Source organism: Lepeophtheirus salmonis, chromosome 14 (genome assembly GCF_016086655.4).
Source record: "Lepeophtheirus salmonis chromosome 14, UVic_Lsal_1.4, whole genome shotgun sequence".
Classification (NCBI taxonomy): domain Eukaryota; kingdom Metazoa; phylum Arthropoda; class Copepoda; order Siphonostomatoida; family Caligidae; genus Lepeophtheirus; species Lepeophtheirus salmonis.
Window position 1 is genome coordinate 19792437 of NC_052144.2, and position 23832 is coordinate 19816268.

General features: G+C 29.5%; 4 protein-coding genes across 8 annotated transcripts in view; 2 read left to right on the forward strand and 2 right to left on the reverse strand.

Annotated features, from left to right (window-relative positions):
- Positions 1-4543: 4543 nt before the first annotated feature.
- Positions 4544-6077, reverse strand: LOC121129322 (uncharacterized). Its single transcript, XM_040725033.2, has 3 exons — positions 5774-6077; positions 5384-5712; positions 4544-5334 (listed from the first exon to the last, which is right to left on the reverse strand). Exons 1-3 carry the CDS (start codon positions 5933-5935, stop codon positions 4806-4808), a joined length of 1020 nt encoding a protein of 339 aa, XP_040580967.1. The 5' UTR covers positions 5936-6077; the 3' UTR covers positions 4544-4805.
- Positions 6078-12220: 6143 nt separating this feature from the next.
- Positions 12221-21846, reverse strand: LOC121128998 (acetyl-coenzyme A synthetase 2-like, mitochondrial). Of its 5 annotated transcripts, none has more exons than XM_040724628.2 (10): positions 15556-15751; positions 15355-15490; positions 14801-14988; positions 14618-14747; positions 14200-14489; positions 13691-14032; positions 13141-13632; positions 12929-13086; positions 12775-12871; positions 12221-12711 (listed from the first exon to the last, which is right to left on the reverse strand). In XM_040724628.2, exons 3-10 carry the CDS (start codon positions 14948-14950, stop codon positions 12382-12384), a joined length of 1989 nt encoding a protein of 662 aa, XP_040580562.1. In that variant the 5' UTR covers positions 14951-14988; positions 15355-15490; positions 15556-15751; the 3' UTR covers positions 12221-12381. The 5 variants fall into 5 exon arrangements, with proteins under 5 accessions (XP_040580562.1, XP_040580563.1, XP_040580565.1 ...); XM_040724629.2 differs by having other exon boundaries at positions 15355-15455; positions 15556-15710; XM_040724631.2 differs by lacking the exons at positions 15355-15490; positions 15556-15751 and adding an exon at positions 21579-21846.
- On the forward strand, positions 20066-21482 carry holn1 (CD2 antigen cytoplasmic tail-binding protein 2 homolog holn1). The gene is made up of 3 exons (XM_040724633.2): positions 20066-20382; positions 20438-20828; positions 20887-21482. The coding sequence occupies exons 1-3, from the start codon at positions 20180-20182 to the stop codon at positions 21352-21354; spliced, it is 1062 nt and encodes a 353-aa protein (XP_040580567.1). The 5' UTR covers positions 20066-20179; the 3' UTR covers positions 21355-21482.
- The window catches only part of JTBR (jumping translocation breakpoint protein JTBR), a 34191-nt gene continuing 32176 nt past the window's right edge, over positions 21818-23832 (forward strand). Inside the window, exon 1 of the mRNA XM_040724727.2 lies at positions 21818-23191. Within this exon, the coding sequence (XP_040580661.1) occupies positions 23136-23191 (56 nt within the window). The 5' untranslated portion in view covers positions 21818-23135. The remainder of the gene's footprint in view (positions 23192-23832) is intronic.

Sequence of the window (23832 nt, forward strand, 5' to 3'; positions counted from 1 at the left end):
ATTACTTATTACATTTTTTTTTTCTCAAGATATTATTATTATGTTATTCTTGAGAAGATAATATATAAGTATTATGTAACTACGTGTGAGTGTGCTTATGGAAACGGAGAGTAATACTGAGGATTTCTTGGGGATCTTCTATATTGTTCAAGCAAAATTTGCCTCTTAGACATACATAAAGCATGTGGCATTTGTTCAACAACGAACTTTGAACGTCAGTTCTACGACAGTTGTACATATGTAGGTAGGACGTTGTTTGTTGTTTTGCCACCTAGCCAGAAGCATTGGTGTCAGTTTTTAAAAAAAATGGCATCCAACAACAAATTATTTATTCCTCAATCGTGGAAAAGGCAGAGTGTGCTTGTTGCAATCCGCACCGGATGAGACAACGTTGAGAATGCAAACTTATCAATCCTAGACAGTCAAGCGCTGGATTGCAGGTTAAAAAAGAAACGAAAATCAGCATGGCCATCCTGACAATTTGAAGAATGTTTTGGAGAGACAGAATAAATCTCATGACGTTCCATTAGATCAGCTATAATCAGTTGTAACAAGGAGGAATGAAAAAAAATATATACAAGGACATATGCTAGAACTACTCCGCTGTCGATCTCCAATTCTACTCTAATTTCAACAAAGACTAACAATTATAACTCCTCAACAGGGTTACGCTCCGTCTTTTATGAGCACACACGAATGGTCAATCAGGTTTGAATGTAATTGAATCTATTTAGGAAAGGATGTTCACTACTCAGAAACAAAATAATAATAACTACTTAAGAAAATAAAATTTATTCTTCAGATTACCAATTCAAAAAAAAAAAAAAAAAAAAAAAAAGAAGCGGGCCACCGAATTTACATCACTGATATTTTTTCTTCATAATATTTAGACCCCTTCGGTGTGGGCGAGGATTATAATGATAGGGTACCTGTGTATATATTATATTCTGTATTATTAGGATTTTTTTTTTTTCAAAATGTGTTATTAACTTCAAATAACATATATATATATAATATGTATCGTACCGACTGATGGCCTAGACAGACCGATTTTGACAAAACACGCAACCAATCATATAATATGACGTCATTATTACTAGAATTTTCAATTTAATGTATTGTACTAACTGTTAAGCAAGAAAGACAGATTTTGACAAAACACGCATCCAAACATATTCTATGACGTCACTATTTAAAGTGTGGTGAAAGTCAAACATCAGTCGTACATGTGTTATGGTATAACGTTGTATTTCTATTAACCTTGCTACACACTTGCTTAAAGCAAGTTTTTTATAGTAAAACCTTCTTCTTCTTTTTTTTCATTTGAAAATATTGTTTAGTTGGAAGAGGAATTCATTGTATGTAGTATACTAATTTACCAAAATTGTCCTTGACTTTAGTTGGATTATCTGATACGTCGTTACCTTTGTGATATTGCATAACCTTTCCAACGAAAATAAACAAAAAAAGACCCCAAAATCAGTTGGTAGTTAGCTAATTCTTTCCAACTATGGAACTATTGTTGAATTATTGTTGGAAATTGTTTGTAGACTGGGAATAGATAATATTAATTCAACCAATCGGCGTTCAGAAAACTTATCTTCCTATTGATAGAACAAAGTTTATCTATATATATTAATGAAAAACAGTAACCGGGTGTACTGTATATAGTACTCTAATATCTAAATTTATTATATATCTAATTGTCCCTGACTTAGTAGTTTGTAGTAGTAAGAATTTATAATTATGTGCAGAGCCATAAGAAGAGTTATGTCACGAGATTTCAGCGCCCCCTTGTGACAGATATCACATGGCCCAAAGAACTTAAATACAAAAAATGAATACTAAAAAAATCATTTTATTGAGCTTAATTATTATGAAAAAATGGAATAATTACTTCAATAATAATTTCTTTAACTTACTTAATTTCGCATACACATTCTTCGTCTTCCGAAAGTAGAAGAAGCTATTATATTTTCTTTGATAATCGCAGTTTGCATTCGTAAATGTATGTGCATTGTTATCCTAATATACTTAGACACGTTCAAAAATAAAATTTTACGATATTTATAGACGACTTAATTAATGGAACCGCTACTTCAGTTATTGAGTTTACAATTTTTTGAATGGATTTACATAAGATTTGAATAAAGCCTCTATTTTTGCAAATTGATCCAAACAGTTCTTGGCGCAATAGATTAATTGGAAAACATATAATTCCTCAACGAATCTTAACTGAAGTGAATTCTCAATGGTTTTATTAGACCAAAGGCGGATTTTGGAATGTGAAGACTTGCAACTTAATATGGTTTGAATTAAATACCTTTATACGTTTTACCTAAGGATAAATATCTGTAATACAACATACAATTATTATTTTCCAACGAGAAAGTAACTAATGCAAAAAGAAATATATATATCATTACAAAAAAGTTTCATCTTCTATTGTTGATGAAATTAGATTCATGTCCACTAAGTCTATTTCTCTATTTTCGGATGTAGGAGGTTCCAAATAAGGAGTATAGTATGTATGATCCTGAAATTGTGGAAATCTTTTTTTACCTGAAATTCGAAATAAAAAAGTTGCTTTAATTATTAAATTTTCTTAGCATCACCATTGTTCTCCCGAATGAAAATGGGTTTGTTGGAGTTTTTTGTGAGCCTTGGAACTTTAGGTTTTAGATGTTTAAATAATGTTGGAATGGCCTTAGAGTTGGAATTCCTTATTTCTTCAAAATGTTTAGAGCATAATCGAGAATTATTTTATGGTTTCCAAAGATTTCATATCATTTATAGGATACATTGTCTTCTAAAGAATTTCCTTGGAAATGAAAAAAGTGTCATCCCTTCAGCTCAAGAACGATTTCTGTAATCTGAGTGTTAAAATCATTATTTTTTAAGAAACTTGTGAATGTAATTGACAAAGATATTCGACTTTGTAGAGTTCTTCGCCTAAAATACAGTATTAAATTTTGAATTTTATGGCCCATGACTAAAACACATGAGGGACTCACCTATCGTCAAAAGGGATATCCCGGTGACATAAATCTACTAATAGGGCTATGATTATGTGATATTTATCTAAGGTAGTGAGTCCCTCTTTTGTATTATAATTTTTGCTACTCTATCCATATGAGCTTAAAAAAATACATTAACTTTAGGAGATTTGATTGAAAGTATAGCTTTGGTGATATCGGTTACTTATAAGTTTCTAAAATGAGTAGGAATAGTATTTATAGTTGTAAAATAAGAGCGTCTTCAACAATTTATGGGTTAGGACCAACAGTGTTTGAATAGGATATACATTTACCTGTTTCTAAATTACCTACTGTAAGAATGGTGCTCAGGTCACTGAAATATCTGACCACAAATAAAGTAGAAACATTCCGTGGCAGTAGGCATCACAACCAGTGTGCAAAATCATCTGCCAACAAATTAAAGACATATATGGTGTTGGAGGTATTCCTCTATGTGCTGCTTGAACAAAACCTGAGTGCTAAAATCATTATTTGTAAGAAACTTGTGAAGGTAATTGAAAAAGATATTCGACTCATAAAAATGCCTACAAAAAGATGTGGACTATGTATTTGGATAAGACATGAATTTTATTGCTAGATGACACACTCTAACAAATTAACATTAAAGAGGACATAAATTTTCTAATATTAATGATAGGAGATAGACAAGCTTCTGTTGGAGAATCAAATGTGAAACATATGAAACATTTCTTTGAAAGAGTTTGAAGGGGAAAAAAATGACAAAAATTTAAGCATTTCTGACTTCTGTAGATTATCCCACAACAGAATGCCAAGATGCCACATGATCAAGGTCCAATTACGAAAAAATAACTAATACAGGTGATACTTCATTCAAAAAAATTGCAAAGACTGGAACATCAGTATTTGTGCTTAATGATATTCTGAAAGTTCTTGAACTTCAGTAGCACTGTAAGCGTTTGAGTCTGTACAAATTGTTTCACTAACGACAAAAATTGTAGAGAAGAGTTGGGAAGATCCAAACAAGATTTAATGTTCCTACAGCTCAGCAAACAGGTCATAGTTAAAACACATGAAGCTAATATGAATGCAATGGCGGTGTGCATTCATTTGTATAACATTCAATTCAGCGAGCTCTTTAGTTTTAATAGATCAAAATGAAATGATAGTATCATTGAATGGTTGATAATTAGAATTACCGATTTTGTTATAAAATAATGCATTTTAAGACGAATAAATTGCAACTTGTATAATAATTAGCTTATACAAAATTGCAACTTGTATACAAGATATATAGTAAACCTACTTACTTAAGTAATTATATTACGGCTTTGATAGTTTCTTGGCTCATCCATCCCCCCAAAAAAAAAATGAAGCTAGTAATGCTCCTGCCTATAGGTTTAAAATTTGTTTTAGTGAGAACTATTCCCACTTAGGACTCAATAAAATAACAAATTCTACGATCTCACAAGATGTAAATTTGTTAGTTTTCACCATAGTTTTGTCATTATTATGGAAGTAAAAAAAAAAAAAAAAATCCAACCAAATTTGGGGACTAATAATTATTAGACGGTATTTTTATTCTATTTTGTTACAATGTTAGCATATTAACTATGAATAAGTCTTATAACTTATATTTTAAATTATTTTTCAAGTTTATTCACAGACAAATAAAGATATGGTGAAAAAATGAGCGCATCACATATACAAGGAGTAGAGAATAATACTCCAATACTGAACACGTAATTTGACAAACTTCCTAATGGATATTAAGAGCAATCTTTTTGAAATATGTACATATGTAAATGACTACATATTATTACTATTAATTTGTTTTTTGAGCTCCATTATACTCATTCGTTGTTCGAAGGGAAGGGAAGCAATCTGATCATCAGTTAACTGAAAGACCTGCATGATAAGAGCAGTTTTATCTGGATCGGCATCCCTCAAATGAGGAGGAAGTGAGTGATTAACATTTGAAGTTTGAGGATTAGATGCGTGAGATCGAGGATCACGATTCCGAGGATCCCTTGGTACACCCATAGCGCTACTGCTCCCACTTCCAGAGCTGATGCTTTGACGTGGATCTCTTCTGCTTCTATTTTCATATGGATTTTCATAGGATGAAGCTCTTTCATGCAACTCAGAAGTATTAAAACGAGGATCTCTGTAGGAGACAGGAGGAACTGGAACAATGGGCGGGGGTACAGGGGGAGGAAGAGAAGTTTGAGAGAAGGAGAGAGGAGGTGGGGATTTCTTTCTCAACGGAGATATGCTGTTTCCGGCTTTATTTTGTGACTGATTCAACAGATCGAGTGCACTCTCGCAGTCAATGATTCTGTAAAGTTAACCTTAGGTTAGGAAATGAAATATGACTGGAACATTACCTCATGATAACTTGAGCCTGTAGAAGAGCGTAAGATAATTGTGGATTTTGGTGAAGCATGGCACGAGCCTCTTGGGGATTATTATGAATACAATGCTTCATTTGTTTCATTAACTCAAACATTTGTTCAGGAGGAAGAGATGCGACGGCCTTTGAAATCTCTCCATCATTGGTTGTCTCATTTAAATTAGGATTTAAATCCAATTCAACGCTCAACGTCCCTCCATATTCATCCAGTTCCTTCACAGCTTCATATGTTGACTCAGGCTCCCGAAAATACGCCAATCCCATTCCAGGCTCTTGGATTTTAAACATGGTTATGCTTCCAACCTTGGATGTAAATAAAAAAAAGTTACAAATATGAATTATAATAAGAAAATCTATAAAGCACCTTGGAAAATAGTTCCTTTAATTGAGCCTCTGTTGCTTCAGGTGGGAAATTTTTGACGATTACTCGATAAGGCGTTGGTTCATTCTCTTCAAAATAATCACTTTTAATCTTAATATTAACGTCTGCAAGGGCAGGGAGCCCTTTGAATTCCCGAGATGACATTGCCAAATTCTTTATAAAACAATTATTTTAATTTCATAAATAATAACTAATAATTTAATAAATTTATATAAAGAATAACAGAGAAAGAGGTTGAGTGAGCTTTGGGCCAGACAAATACATTCCAAGAGACCGAGCTAGAGAGGAAGACTCATAGCTAGAAATAAAATACATAGCTAGAGGATATTGACAATGAGTTATTCCACTAATATCTAGGGTGGACCAAGGTTCAATCACTTAACCTCATGTAGGGGGAAATCTATTTTTTAGTGTTAAAAAATAAAAATAGTGTTGGATCGGTCTAAAAGTACTTAAAAGATTACGGCCATATCAGTCCAGTCCTAATAAAATTGTCAGCTTTTCTTATAAGCAAACTACAAAAGCTGAAATTACGTCCTCAGGCCCGATTTATGGTAAAAAAGATTGATCCAACACTAGTTAAAAATCAAATGGCAAAACCTAATCGACTTTGTACAATATTACTCCCTTTTTATTTAATCAGCCTCAGAGAATCTATGTAGTCATGTGCTACCAAGCTGAAAATATATTGCGGGCTACAATTAATATCTCTTCCTCAAAGACAACATTTTTGAACTTAAATAACAAAGTGTCTGTATTAAAAAAAGATGCGTAGACCAAGGTTAAGAGAAATACGTATTTCTATTGACCTTGGTGTAGACTTAGTTTTTCAATCTGGGATTGCTACAGATATTACCTCTAACATTTTTCTACATGTCAATTACAAAAAATGAAATTAAATAGAAAATTTTATCGGTTGAAGTTAGGAATAATCTGTTTGGCAAAGGATATATAAATCGTAAACATGTAATATTGAGTTAAGAAAGTTTTCTTGACTTAGTATTATCAATTATTTTTGTTTAATGTGCTAATAGCATAATTACTATGTATCTTTGAAGGGCCGATTCTGAGTTATTCATCATTACAAGTATCCATTCAGAAAAATATAATGGAATGAGAAAATAACGTGATAAGGTTATTTGAAACGCTCTCTATGTTGTTAACATACCTAATTATTACAACTACAATTTTCGTGTTTTGTTCGACTACGACAATATCAACTTATTCTTTACATCATCACATATTTTATTATCTTTATGAGTATAACCAATGAGTTCTAGAGATATCTGCGGTAGAAAAAGGCTCATTCACTCAACTTCGTGTAAGGGGAAGTGTATTTTTGATGGCTAAAGATCAAATGGCAAAATTTGTAGAATATTAAATATCAGAGTGTATATATACATATATATATATCTATGTCAAATCACGTGCAACAAAAAAATATCTCTTCCACGCAGACCACCACATTTTTGAACTGAAATAAAAAAGTTTTGAGTAAAAAAAACTTGAGTAAAGTAAGTGTCTCAACCTAAATGTGCTCAGATATTACCTTTAACATATTGAATAGTCTAAGACTCTCATCTTTCATGTTAAATAAAATAATTCGTCGACCACATTAAAAATTACAGAATTATTTAACTATTTAAAAAAAGTTTAAAAGTGTTCAGTTTTAGACGCGCGCACATGTATACATATAAAATCAAGTTTGTTAGTGTGTGTGTCCTTTATTTGGGAAAACACCGTTGGACCTTGGGGGGATAAAACTTGAAATGGTGCCTCTTTTGAACATGGTCAGGTTAAGAAGAGGGTATAAAATTTTGAGAGGGTCATATATGGGGGTCTTATACTATACCCAAAATACAAAAAAAAAAAAAAAAAAATGCACCTCAAGGAGACTATAAGGCTGTTGAGTTATAAATCAAAAAGTGTATCCATCTCCAAAAAAAACAACTATACAAATAAGGACGTTTATAAATTTATTCAAAATAAAAAAAAAGCTAATGGCGAAAAAAAGGAATGGGCAAAAATTTCACTTTTTTTTCAGGTGTATAAAAATAGAATTCCAATGAAATATTGGATTCGTAAAAAAAATATTGTAGAGATTTGTGGGGAAATTCGTTGGCAAATAAATATGACACATAAAAATTTAGGTTTAATAGAAATATCTTTCATTTTCTGAAAAAAGAACATTTTTTTTTCGTTTTTATTCTCTTTTATTCGTCAATTTTTGGACAGCAAAATATGGTATTTTTATTTTCCAGAACATTTTATTGGATAATTTGTAAAAAATAAAACAGACATTATTCTCTTTAACTTTTTTGCAAGTATGAAAAAAATCTTGGAAGTTTTTTGTACTCCTTTATAATGCCAATAAATTAGATTTACTACTTTTTTTTGTGCAAAATTAGTGCAAAACCGTTTTTTTACAATTTTCTGCATGAAGTATAGATTTATATTATAGAATTTTTTTTTCATACATATTTATTGGTATGTTATTTGAGGTTTATAACAATTTTTTTTAAACATAATAATACATATATTAATATGCTTGCCCGCACCAAAGAGGTCTAAAAATTAAGAAGAAATAATATTCAGTATTGTCAATGTGATTTCCCTCTCCGTCGTTGGCCCGAGTAATGCCTGCTAACCTTTAATAGTACATATATATATTTTTTATATATATTTTGGTGCCAATTTTTGGGATTAAATAGGAGGGAGGGGGGAGTTATTATCCTATACCCAAAACACAAAAGTTATTTTTCGTTGCTCAAAAGACAAGATTAAGGACAATTATATATTTATTCAAAATCAAAAAGCTATAGGCAAAAAAAGGAATCGGCTAAAATTGCACTTTTTTTTTTAGGTGTAAAAAAATGGATTTACAATGAAATATTGGATTCGTGGATAAAATAAAGTTTCACAAATTTCTCTCAAAATTATTTTATATATAAATTTTAAAGAATAAAAATTGATTTTTAACTGAAATATCTGTCCTTTTCATTATAATGTTTCAAAAATTTTCAATTTTTTTACTAATTTTTCGTTAATTCTAAAGAAGAAATGCCACAGAATGATGCATTTTGGACATATAATTATAGACCTTAACAATACAAAATTTCATATTTTCAATTCCTGGAACATTTTTATAACATAATTGTTGCAATATTTGCATAAATGAACCAGTCATTGAGGTTTATTTTTTCTACCCTATTATTCCCCACGACTTTTTTGGTTTTGCATGTACGAAAATAATTCCTTTATATAATGCCAATAAATGCTATTGACTACTTCTTCTTCAAAATTAGTGATAAACAGTTTTTTGTAATTTTCTTCGCGAAATTCGATTTAGTAATTTTCTGATAAAAAAAGATGGACTTTTCAACTATATACTTTTTTTTCTCATGTAAATATGTTGGTATGTTATTTGAAGCGTATAAAACAATATCTTTTAAAAAAATCATAATACAATTTATACACAAGCACTTTATAAATTATAGTGTCTGTAAAAAAACTCTAATGCTAGTCCGAACAACGCTGGATAACTTTTTTCTAGTTCCAATAAGTATTCTTTAAAACCCAAAAATACAATTAAAAATTAAATAATAGAACTGCAATTATTTATTGTATTCATATGTTAGAAAATTTATGTTTTTTTATAGGCGCAACTCCATTTTTCCTATGATATATTATATAAAATTATTTTATTAAGTATTATTATTACACTATAATTTCAAAAGATTTTATTAAGTGTTTCAAAAATGGTTTGTTGTGTTAATATATAAAATAACAGTAATCCAATGACTGCTTAACAAAATGACACCCTCTAAAAAAATACAATCTAAGATTTACTTCGTAAAATTTAATTTTCTATTAAAATATTTCAAAGATTATTTCATACAAAATTATAAGTGTATTAGAAGAAAATAGCAAGATAATAATGTAAGAACTAAGCTTAAAGGAAACTTCACATTACAAATCGGCCAGCAAAATAAACGAATGTGAAACCGGTACACTAGCTACATCTTAGTGTGAATATGAAAATGTAAATATAAACTACTTTTTCACATTAATCACAGACGGGATATATTTTTTTCACTACACTACTAATTTTGCCATAATTATTTAAAGCAAAATTAATTTATAATAATCAGTGATTAAATGAAAATGGCACCGACACAATACTGTCTAATATCATATTAATTGTATTAATTAATTAATCATCATTCATCCCTGTGATCATCTTTTTCCCTTAATTCTTTATGTAATAAAGGTTTAAGCTATATATATTGTACATCATTTGCCTAAATCATTGTTTCTAACTCTTAGGGATAAAATTTTCTATCTAAACTTTATTTTTGGTAATTTTCTTGTAATTGACATGTAAAACATTTTTAAAGATAATATTTGTAGCACTCGGGGGTTGAAAACAATCCAAGGTGACTATACGCAAGTTTTTTTATTATTTTTTTAAAGGGCCGAATTAAATTGTTCTAAATAAAATCATAACGGTCTAGGATTTCCATACCGAAACCCAACGCTGTTAATCTGGTTCCGCCAAGTTTAAGGGCAACCAATGTGAATGTTGTAATGTTACAAAATGCCAATTTACGGAGAAGAAAATTTTTGCAAGAGGCTGCGCGGAAGGGTTTTGAAGATCTCCGTAGAGATGCTGCATATTTATTGTTGTGTATAATTACCTATGAGTAAAACACTAATTAATATCTCAGACTTTTCGCCATTTTCTATTTATTAATTATACGTCCAATTAAATGAGTGACACGCGCTACTAAAATACAGAAATCTTTTTAAGATACAGAATACTGTGATAGATACAATTGGTAAAGTAAGCCTACTTAATACTATAAATAAAATACATAACATTTATTACTTAAATTGGGAAAATCAATTTGACGTCACTTAAAAATAATTTATATAAATTTTTAATCTTTCACACAATTTTTTTTTTTAAATCCGTTGTTTCGTTTAATCGCATTATTTACTGGAAAATAAGTCATATTACGATAGTCTTTGAAATCACTAATAAAGTTTGATGGATCAAATAAGAGTTATAATGGATTTAAAAAAAATTATTTATGTAGTATTTTGTAAAATTTCTTAAATTTGTTTTTGCTGCATACATGAACTTTAATCTGACATTAGCAGGCGCATAGACAACGGGTACATCCTGCCCACGTCTCAAGTTAAGGGGCATGGTATGTAATACTATCCCCCCCCCTTTTTCCAGGTTTTGGGGAATGATATTAACTCACTTAATAAGTCTTAATGATGATAATAATAGTAATAATAAAAATGATAACAATTATAATATTGATAATAATAATTATGAATATTATAAAAATATATATTATATAAATGTAACCTTAGTATTATTATTATGAATATTAAAAAAAATAATGTGTTATAAACTACAAATAACATACCAACATGTTTGCATCTAAAAAATTGTCTAGATCAGAAGTCCATTTTATATTTACTTCATAAAAAATTCCAAAATCGAAATTCCCGAAATAAATAGCAAAAAACTTTTTTTGCACTAATTTTGCAAACAAAATAGTTAATAGCATTTATTGAAATTATAAAAGAAACATAAACCTACCAATATTTTTTCGTACTTGCAAAAACAAAAAAGTTATGAAGAATAACTTTGTCAAAAAAATAACCACTGGATAACTGGTCCTTTTTTGCAAATATTGCAAAAGCTATGTAACAAAAATTTTCGGAAATTGAAGAGAAAAAATGAAAAAAATTGAAAAATCATTCAGAAAATGACAGATATTTGAGTTAAACAAACTCAAATTTGCAAATTTATATGCAAACCAATTTCCAGACAAATTTGTGTAAACTTTTTTCTATTTACTAATCCCATATTCCATTGGAAGTTCATTTTTTTGCGCCTGAAATAAACAAAATTGCAATTTTCACCGATTTCTTTTGCAATATACGCAAAAACAATAAAGCAGGATCAAAAAGAGTGTAAATTGCTTTATTTTACTACGGGTAATTTCTTTTTCTATCCGAATATTTCTTCTTCCTTTGTTGTTATTGTTGTCATTTACCTAATTCCCTTTTTTTAAGTCGTATTCAATATACGTTCTCCCTTTTTCTGTTGTACAATAATTCGTTTTTTGCATTTTCAATTTTTTTTGGGTACATTTTCTATGCGACAAATGTAGAGGAAGAAATATAACCAAACCTTCAAAAAACATTGAGACACGGAGAATCGATCTTGTAATATGAAAAAAAAAATCTTTTTTCATAAAACTGTATCTGTATCCGTTTTGGCAAAAAACAACATCTAAAACTAATACTATAATTTTTATTATAATATAAAGTATGGATATATATTTATTTTTTCAGTGGAATAATTTAAAAATATTTATTATGATTCTATTAAGAAAATCCTTTATATTTTTTATAACCCATCTTGGAGTCTCTTTATTTCAGAGGTAGCATTGGTACGAATAATACCTATGGCTATATATATATATTTCATAGATATGTAAATAAAATATATGATATCAAATATTTAGTAACATTCCGAATTCGAATACAAATGATGAACACAAATTTTAAACTCGGGATTTAAAAATTTTGTCAACAATGGAAGGATTGGCTAAAGTAGAAATGTCACCAAAGCTATCATCACCAATGGCAATTTTTCGAAGTATTCTTCTCATTATTTTTCCAGACCTTGTTTTAGGAAGATCCTCACAAAATTGAAATTTCTCAGGTACTGCAAATCCCGATATATTATCCTTAACTAACTTTTGTATTCCTTTCTCAAATTTCTTAACTCCCTCATCCAAGTTTTTGGGAACTACAAATGCATAAATGGCCTCTCCTTTAATATCATGGGGATACCCTACGACTGCTGCTTCCACAATATTGTCGTGTTTTGTCTATGGTAATTTGAAGAAAAGAAAATTTATTACTAGCTAATTTGTTTCTATAAATTAAATTACCAAAACATCCTCAACTTCTGCTGTTCCAAGTCGATGACCGGACACATTGATTACATCATCTATTCTTCCCACAATACTGATGTAACCTTCTTTTGTTCTAAATCAAACAAAATTTTCCTATTCATGAATTAAATACTTTTACCTAAATGTTTACCTATATGCTCCGTCACCAGTAAAATAATATCCTGGGAAAGCAGAAAAATATGTTTCTTGATAACGTTTATGATCATCATAGATAGATCTTGCCATCCCAGGCCAAGGTGTTTTAAGACATAATGAACCTTGTTTATTATTTTCCTTGATTTCATTTCCCTAAGCATTACATCATATTTTAAAAATTGATTCTTTTAAGTTTATAAAACATACTTTATCATCCAAGAGTACTGGATTAATTCCTAAGAATGGTCTCATGCCTAAAGCAGGAACTATTTCAGCGTTCAATTCCGATGGTCGAGGTGTGATGCAAATACCGCCTGTTTCAGTTTGCCACCAAGTATCTACAATATCACAACGATTTCTTCCAACTAAATCGTTATACCAATTCCAGGCTTCTATATTTATGGGCTCTCCTACGGATCCAAGAGTTCGAAGTGATGATTTGTCTGAATTAAGAACATAACTATCTTCATATTTCATCAATTGACGTATAGCAGTTGGAGAAGTGTAGAATTGAGTGATACCAAGTTCTTCAACTAATTTCCAGTACCTCGAGGGATCAGGATATGTTGGTGTTGATTCAAATAGGACAGATGTTCCCCCATTCATGAGGGGACCATATACAATATAACTATGTCCCGTTATCCAACCTATGTCAGCAACACATCCAAATATGTCATGCTCGCAGAAATCAAATATAATCTGATATAAAATCAAAAAATACATAAAATTTAATGAACAAAACAATGGTGCACTTTACTTTATGAGTAAATGAAGTGTAGAGTAGATAGCCAGCTGTAGAATGTACTAAACCCTTTGGTGCTCCCGTACTTCCAGAAGTATAAAGATAAAACAAAGGATCCTCCGAAGACATGGACTCAGGATGGCACTCACTTTCCACTTGCGACATAGCATCCTCCAAATAGACATCTCTACCAGATTTCATCTTAACATGACCTTTACCGGAACGTTTTGCCACAAGAACATGCTTAATAGGCTGTGATGATTTTTTAATAGCCTCATCTACGACTTCTTTCAAGGGTATAACCCGTCCTCCTCTGTACCCTTCGTCCACAGTTATGATAACATTAGCTTTACAGTTCTATGGATAGTTATATTTAATATTTATATATGGTTAAATCAGAGGTGAAAGTAATATAGTTTTTCATAATTTAAAAGAAATCCCTTTGTTCTTTTACCGGATCGGTGTTCCGGTAGTTTTAGTGAAGAATTTAAATATCAACGAGATATGTATGTATTTATACTCACCTCAATTCTCGATGCAATTGCTCCTGATGAGAATCCGGCAAATATTACCGCATGAATGGCTCCAATTCTGGTACATGCTAACATTGAGGCAACAGCCAATGGAGAATTAGTCATATAAATCGCTACAACATCTCCTTTTTTAACTCCTCTTTCTCTGAGCACATTAGCGATTTGATTCATCATTTTGTATAATTCTGCATAACTCACAAATTCTCGCTCACCCAGCTCATCTTTTTCCCATATCAGAGCAGTTTTGTTGGCATTTTTTAAATGCCTATCAACACAATTAACTAAATTAAAATGTAGTTTTTATTAACTAATGTGTTATTATTATTATATATATTTATGTTTCCTTATGCAGTCGTTATATAAAAGTAAATAATAATATAATAAATAATTTTATTGGAACTAAGTTTACCTGAAGCATTCAATAATCCATCCGAAAACCATTTAAAGGAAGCAGTTTTCATATTGCAGTCCATAGTAGTCTGAAAATTTTTCATCCAAGTGATAGAATCTCTTGCTAAATTCCCCCAAAATATGTCAGGCTAGAAGTCTAATATAATAAAACTAAATGAATCCTTAACGAATATAAACTTACACGTTCAATACTATAGTTATACAGATCCTCATGAGTTTTAATGTCCTTGGGTAAACTATTGAGAAAACTATCTGTAAATTTTCCTGTGGAACTAATTGCTCGCAGTCCTATTTTGTGATAATTAGATGAAGCTCTTAATAAAGACAACATTTCTATTCAGGTATGCTTAAGATGATTTGGTAGAATCACTAATGAGAAATTTAAAAAAGAAGATATGTTATATGTAGCCTCAAAATATTTACTATTAACAATCAATGAGATTTAGATATCATATTAGTCATATATACGAGTATAATTATTATGTTATCTTTGATAAGATGACAGATTAATTAATATTTTGGCATAGATATAACAACAAATATGTTATAAATCATATGATGTCAAACCATCATGGATTGTATATAATTAATTAATAGTATAATAATTGTAATTAAAGTATTAATTAATGTCTTATGATAATTTGATGAATACTAATTATATTTTTTTGATCATTTTTAAGAAGGATTCTTGGATTTAAAGAACAAAACAAATTCATGTAATATTAGAGACCTTACCTGAAATAAATAGTTGCTTTAAGTAGTGTGATTCTTGTTTGGTTGGTTTTTGTATGAATTACACAATCAGAGAACATACTTTTAAGTCAGTATACATGTTTCTGAAGAAATGGGATATACAAAATAACAAGCCCTCCTTATATAATATGTTCATTGAAACAAATATATATACATATTATCTCATCTAATACTTTATCTTACTTTCACATCCGTGGTTTAAGAGCAACAAGAGCTAGACAATTTGGATCTTTTTCTTGATGTTACTGGATAAGAAAATTCAATACAGTCTAAATCGTATGTAATTTAATACTACACAATGTCAAGGATGTGCACAGTATATGATTTGATTTTGAGGTAAAAAGAAGCACATTGAATTTTAAATCTTGTAAAACCAGGTAAAAATATAAAACAATATATAGCATTTTCAGACTGATTCCATCTTTCACTGCCGAAATGAGGAAACATTTAATATTATTGGTATTCACTTAAGTGCAATACAAAAAGAACCTTTCATTTTTTTTTGTAGAAAAAATAAGTATATATATATTTGTTTTTTCAATTGCTAAATTCCCCAGAAATATATCAGGCTTGAAGTATAATATAATAAGGCTAAATTAATCCCAAACAAATATAAACTTACACGTTCAATACTATCGTTATACAAATCCTCATATGTTTAATATCCTTGGGTAAACTATTGAGAAAACTATCTGTAAATATTTTTTAATTTCTTATATATAAATTTCTTTTATCAAAATCAATTCAAATTTAAAAAAAGACCAACGCAGATCTTTGCCCGAAGCCTGTTATTTCTAAAGCTGTCCCTATCTATAACTAAGTGCCATGATAAAGCCCCTTAAACACATGCATATGTAGAATAAATCCCCTTGTTCCAACGGCTATACCTTATGAGTGCAAGAAAGCCTCAGTAAGGGACTAGTGCCAAATATAGAACGTTCGATTTAAATACTCCTAGGTATATACAATTCCATGAAAAAAATAGACACATCTGAAATAATTTTTCCATTTTTCCTTGCTTAAGTTAAAACTAACAATTATGAAATTAATATTAAAAATATGTTATTGTTCTATTTATATTAGTTTATATAGCTCAAAGTTTATTCATATGCTTTATCATGACTTTGAAAACATATATTATTTTTGTAATTAGTTAGTAGATACACATGCTACTGAAAAAACACACTCTGTTGCATGTATAATATAGCTGTAACAAATATTTAATAAACTGAAAGTTACTTGAAATACATGTATTTCAAATTAAAATAAATAATAATAACAATGAATAAATCTATTTTGTGTTATTGTGATACAAAAATAAATATTTCAACTTTTTACATACGTATGCCTCTGATGACAGATATGCAAATTAATTAAATGACAATTGAGTTAGGTATACAATATAAATATAATACCGTATATCTGAGGAGACTTTTAGTCTCTTTAGGTATATCCTGGGACTACATCTTATTTTCCTACTATACTCTTGTAGGTATGAAAAAGAAAAGAAACATATATATACGTTTATTATTAACATTTGTATTGTATTTTTGAACGATTGCATCTTATATATTTATGAATATTTTTGAATTTTCTTGAAATTGGGAATATACAATATTATCTTAATATAAGATATATTTCTATAATAAAATAGCTATCAGTATTAATTATATATTAAACATAAGTGGATATTATGAAATGCTCATTTGAAAAACATAAACTAACAATAAGATATTAATTTGTGATGATCTAGAATACAATAAATATAGATTAAATCTAATTATCTTTCTAATAGAACCGGAGAGGATGCTATGAATGTGTCTCTTTTGCTTCGTGATTTTGATTTATATATTTGAGTAAATATTTGATAATACTCTGGACATCAAAATTTCTAAAGCATCCCCACTTTCATATAGATTGGGATATTTTGTAATACAGACCAATAATAGTTCTACAACTAATATTAGGAAGGATTTTGAAATTTCTTCTCGCCTATTACCATCTTTTGCTTGTTTTCCAATGACAAAAGAGACTCAAAAGTAATAAAGAAATCAGCCATGAGGTTGAAGTGTCCAGCTTATATAATTATCCGTATAGACAGTTTATCACAGAGTGCAACTTATAAATAGAATGGATATAAATATGATTGAGATGAGTGATTTCTGCGTTGTATAGGGATCAAGGACACTGAAGGATTCTAATTAATGAAACAGAATACAGATACAAAGCAGAGTTGACTTTCAAGAATTTCAATCGATGAGAATTCTCCTTGTAGATTGTACTGTCGTTTATAGAACTCCTTAATTCTTATATGTATAAGTATACGATGATTCTGTAAAAGATCTGGAGGAATTTATTTATTTTTGAGTAAAGAGGCAATGATTCGCTTGATCAAATGTAACTATCACATAATTTGATGTGAAGGGCATCTGCACAATCAAGGATTCTTCCATTAAAGGAGATGAAATCCACTGAGTGAGGCACAAAGAGGCGTGATACCTTCAACATTAAGTTAAAGACAAGATCAGAAAACTTATTGGATATCCAAATTGAAAATATATTGATTCCTAGGAACAGAAAGGATGGGTGGATGTAAATCCGTATATTAAACGAATGCTTTGTACGAAAGATCCACCCAAATTACTATGGATTATATGTTTTTCCACGCAATTCCATCTCTTATTTTATCTCTGCTTATTCTGTCATTCTTAATATTTTAAATTCAAGTGTACACGCGTCCAAAGGTTTCGTGAATCAAAAAGAAACATAAAGTTCAAGTTTTATACTTCAAAGAATTTAGATATGATGCGATAATAAATATATTGAGAATTGATTTTCTTAGGAGTCCTTAAGTATGGTAAAATAGTTTCATGACTATCAAAATGAAATACTTAAATAGGTTAATTATGCCTAATTTTTAATAAATATCTGGTCCTACTCCATATATAAATTTTAGAGTTCATTGATAAAGCTCTGAGTTCTCTTACTATCTGGAGGAGCACAAGCTTCAATCACGCAACCTGGTGTGTTGAAAAACTTCCTTTTGAAAGACAAATTCATAGGAAATTAAATTAAATTAAATCATAAGTTAAACTCATATGATCTTCATACAATAATAAAATAGTAATAGTTAGGCGTTGTTGTAGTTTCATATCAACATCACGTGGTATTTTATTTAACACTTCTATTTTGGGGTTGCATTTTAAATCCCCAAAAATGGTTTTTGGGGCGAAAATTATGGACTCTCTTTACGTTCACAGTTTAAAATCAAGATAGATATTTTTTAAAAGGTTTTCTATTCTAAAGTAAATCATCGAAAAATAATGGAAGTAATTAGTTGAACTGATGAATTTACTATTCAAATATAAAGTATCAAATCCAAATCGAGTTTGTATAAGATTATATAGTAAGTTTCATTCAAATAATATTAAATATATCGTTTATTGATCTTTGAATAATTATGTAATTAATTCATAACGATCATAATGTATTTTTATGTTAGTTATAATAATTTTATTTGATGTAATTACATTTTATTGAGCCGAAGGTTAGTTAAGTCTCACATATTTACGCACGTAGTTGAATGGATTTGGAATAAGTTTAATTCAAATAATATGAAATATTCCACCATTAATGTTGCATAAACAAATGTAATTAATTTATTGTGATAAACAAGATTCTTAAATTTGGTGCCGAAATAGAAGCAACTGGAAACATCAGGGAGATTGTATCGATTTCTAATATCCCCATTTCTGTGCTGAAAAGGATAAAAATAATTTAACTACCTACATCTAATTCCCATGAATGATAATTGAGCCGGGAGTCCACTGTGTCACATGTATTTACTCACAGAGTCGGTTTGTAACACAGAAAATATGCATATTTATCTATGATCTGGAGGCGTAAATTTTAAAATAGCTGCAGATTTGGAGCCTGGATCTCTAAATATTATAAATCAAACCTCATTAACCTATTCAACCATACACTAAAGTTAAATTGAAATTCTCATTCTCTAATAAACATTTTTTTTTTTATTAAAACTACACACATTTAAGAATCTATTAATTATTCTTAATTGATAGTTTGGAATAATATTTTGTTATCTTGGTTCTGAATCCAAAAATTCGAATCATGCAACTCCAAATCCATTTGACTTATTGTGCAAATACACTCGGCTATAGCGACTTTATGAATGAGCCACATAAGTATTGACAGATCAATTAAAGAATAATATTTCATATTAATTAATTATTTGAATGAAATCTAATACATAATGATCTTGTACAAACACGAATTAAACTTGATACTTTTTTTAAGGACAAATTCGTCAGTTTAAATAATTAGTTTAATAATTTTTTTTAAATTTATGTAACAAAACACCTTTAAAATAAATCTACGTTAATTTTGAGTTGTTTACCTTACGTCAATCTATATTTTTTTGCTCAAATACAATTTTTAGGATTTCAAATTTTCTCCGGAAATGGAAGATTTTCTTAAAATACCACGTGAAATTAATATAAAATTAAAAATCAAATACGACAAATATTATAGCTTTATAATTGTACAAAGCTCATATGAGTTAACCAAGTCGAATTTCTCAAAGAATGATGTTTTTCACCACAACAGGTTGCGTGATTGAAATTTGTGCTCCTCCAGATAGTATTATTAGAACTCGTATATATATATATATACATAATACACAAATTTTTGTTGTTATGGTTGTGACCTCATAGTTTTTATTTTGTAAATAACAAATAAATATAATAAAATTAATAATTATTAATTATCAAATAAATAAATTTTGGAAATGAAAAGACCAGCAGAGGATAATTTGGAGGATGGGGCTGCTCCAAGTTGCTCCAAAACTACCAAGACTTCAAGGCTAATGCAGGGTCGAACTGGAGAAAAACACTCTCTGGATAGTGATGAGGAAGAAGGGGTCGATGAGGAGGAAGAGGGTCCAGGATGGATGGAACAAAACAACGATGGAGAAGAAGCGGAAACCTTGAGGTAAGGATCTTTTGAATTGTATCAGAGGCAACTGAATATTTTATTTCTCTTTCAGAGAGGACGGTGATATCCCCATAACTCCATTTAATCTCAAGGAAGAGAAAAGTGAAGGGGATTTTACAAAAGACGGAGACTTTGTTTGGAAGAAAAAGGATGAAATCCAAGACTCCTGGCTCGATTCTGTGGATTGGAATACTATACACGAAAAATCAAGAGCAGAAAAAGAAAGAAAAGAGGCTGATGATGCCAAGGAAGATGAGTTAGAGGCGGATTATGATGAGATCAAAGCATATAAAGGCATTATAGATATAATTAAACCTGCTGAAAGTGTCGCTATGGCTTTAAGGCGACTTGGTGGCTCTTCTAAAAAGAATTCCAATAAGAAAATGAAACCCCGTCGACCATGGGAAAAATCTACAAATCCAGAAGAAGAACTTGAAGCTAAGGTTCCACTCCTAGCACATAACTCCTATATATAAAATATATTAACTTAAATTTTTGTAGGCTAATAAGGAATTAATGTTGAAGCTCACAGGATTTGCAGACAGTATTCTCTCACGTTCTGGTAATATGGAGGTATATGAAGAAACTTATGAGGGCATCACATTCAAGTTGAAATCAAAGTCTACGCATATACCTATAGATATGGATGCTGATGCTGCTCTTGACATGTTTGCCTCTGCTGCTGATGAAAAAACGAATGAATCCGAAACAGTAGTCACAACCTCATCTTCAAACGGACCACATACCTCTAATGGACATAAAGATCCTTTAAACCAGGAGGAGGAAGTGAAGTGGGAGTTTAAATGGAATGAGAAGGACGACTCGGAGATTCATGGGCCTCATTCATCTAAAGAAATGCTGGAATGGCAAGAAAGTGGTTTCTTTGAAAACGGTGTATTTGTTCGGAAAGTTGGATCATCTTCTTCATTTAGTAGTTCGAAAAGGATAGACTTTGATTTGTATGTTTAAAAAAATAAATAATATACTCCTTTCCTTACAGTAATCCCTTCATTTTAATGAAACTTAAACCAAACATTATACATTAAAATATTCATTTTATTCTATAAATACATATATAATGTATATTCTCAAATTAATTTTTATTAGTTTCCTTGTTCATAGTATTAATTATTGTATAAAAATTAATTAAAATATCATTAGCTAGTAGGTTTTAGCCATTTACAAAAGATTACCTTATATTGTATCCTTTTAACTTTGTATAATGAAGAATTATGACATCTTCTTTCTAATGATGGGTGAAAACATCAATTTCAATTCCAAGATGTGTGCGGACATTGATTCGAAATCTAGATCAATTTATCTTTGTTCTAACATATAGAATGATCATGCAATATATGATATCTTATTTACTATAATTAAGGGAAACATTGGCCACTTCTGCTTGTACTAAACAATTTAACAAATTGCGAAAATATTTTTTTATGTACTTTAAAGACATTTAAAAAAGGAATTTAAGTTTGTAAAGCATAAACGGATTCTTTTTACGCATTATTTGACCTGTTCTGATGGAATGTGTGTATAAGGAATTTTGTATTGGGAAATTGTTTTCTGCGTCATAATATTGAATCATTTGTGACTTTATATCCATAAATTATCTATCAAAGTATTTTTTAGTCAATTATTATTAGTTAATGATGTATCAATTTATTGTTATGCAGGCCTTATATCTTATATATTTAATACCACTCTAAGTACACAGACGATTAATTAATTAATCTTACAAAATATCAACGCCCAATTATATCTACGTGATCTGGAGCAAAGGAAAGTCTTAGTTCTTTATCCTTATGTTGCTCCATCTTTTTAACTAAAAAGTGTGCGAATCAATATTATATGAAATAGTTGTTTATATATAAACTGAGTTATGGAAGGTTATTACTTAATACATATACTCAATTGATTATTTTCATAGATTATAATAGTATCCATGAATGTATCTACCAATTCTATGATTAACACATTTTGTCAGTGTCGTATTAGAAAATATACCATATTATTCTAAAATTGATGCCGATGATTAAAAATATTTGACTTCAAATTTTGTGAAAATATATTTTTTTATTGGAAGTTTTATTTGTTTTGTATAATATCTCACAAGGATAGATTTGAATAAAGCAATATCAAATGATTTATTTACTTTTTATTCTTTAATTTTTAAGAAAAGTGAATTATTTTCCTGTATTTAATGCCATATCAGGACTGACTAACATAATTACTTAAACTTTTACTATCTACAAAAAATAGTCATTATCTTTTATTTAGTCAAGTCGGAAGCTATGCAGTAGTATAAATTTTCTTATTTTAAAAGCCCCTAGGTGAAGTTTCCTTATATATATTTTTTTTTTGGGGGTTGGGGGGGAAATTTATACATTTTTTAATTCAATTATTAATTATCATGCAAATAGACAATGCGAATGTCTCCAAACATCAAGTCCATAAAATCATAAGACTAAGAATTGTTCATAATATGGCGTCGCATTCTACATTTAATTTTATTTTGCGGACGTCATACAAATATAACGTAGATCGAATGTAAAATATTCCTCTAAAGACGTCATAAGTTGATTTAATGACAAACCTTCTCATGCCGAGCCTCCTCAATAAATTTTAGGACTTCACATTAACAACATAAAATATTAATAAATTGTTGTAAATATTGGTAAAAAAGTGGAATTTTGTGTGAATTCAATTGATTAAATCGAGGTAAAGGAGTTCTAAAAAAAATCAAAATGATAGAAATTCTATCTAAAAAGCGGATGCTGTTAGCAATAACAGCTCTTGGAGCGTGAGTATCTTTGAATTATTTAAATAAAATAAATATTATATTCCTTCAAGTTTCAACAAGTTTTTTTTTATGTTTTAAAATTATTATTAGATATATTAAACCTGTGTGCAATTAATTAGAAGGACTTTGAATTTATAGAAAGTGCTGACGTCACTCTTTCCAAATCCATGGATTTCTCATTTTTTACATAGATTATTTAATATGACATTAATTATTATTCCAAATTGAAAGAACTATTTATTGATTATTTAGTTAATGGAAGGTGACGTTGCATCATTTTGACTCCTGTAAATGTCTTCACAGTTACTTTGAAAACCGAATGGTATATCATTGCATCCCAAATATAACTCCGTACATCTAACTGTGATAACATTTTTTGTATAAGTTCTTATGAAATCCTACGAAAAGTATTGTTTCGAATAAGGATATTGATTTATTATAAGTCTAGATTTGGAATTTGTTTCTTTTTTAAAAGGAGCGTTTTCATGTGACTTTTTGGGGCATTTTTTATAAAAATTAAAGCCCTTTTTTAATTAATATTAAGGAAAATAGTGTAGCATTGGATGTCAAAATGGGACCAACTAATTAAAGGACTTAAATTTTACTGACAATCTCAAATATATCCCTCTAAAACCTAGTTT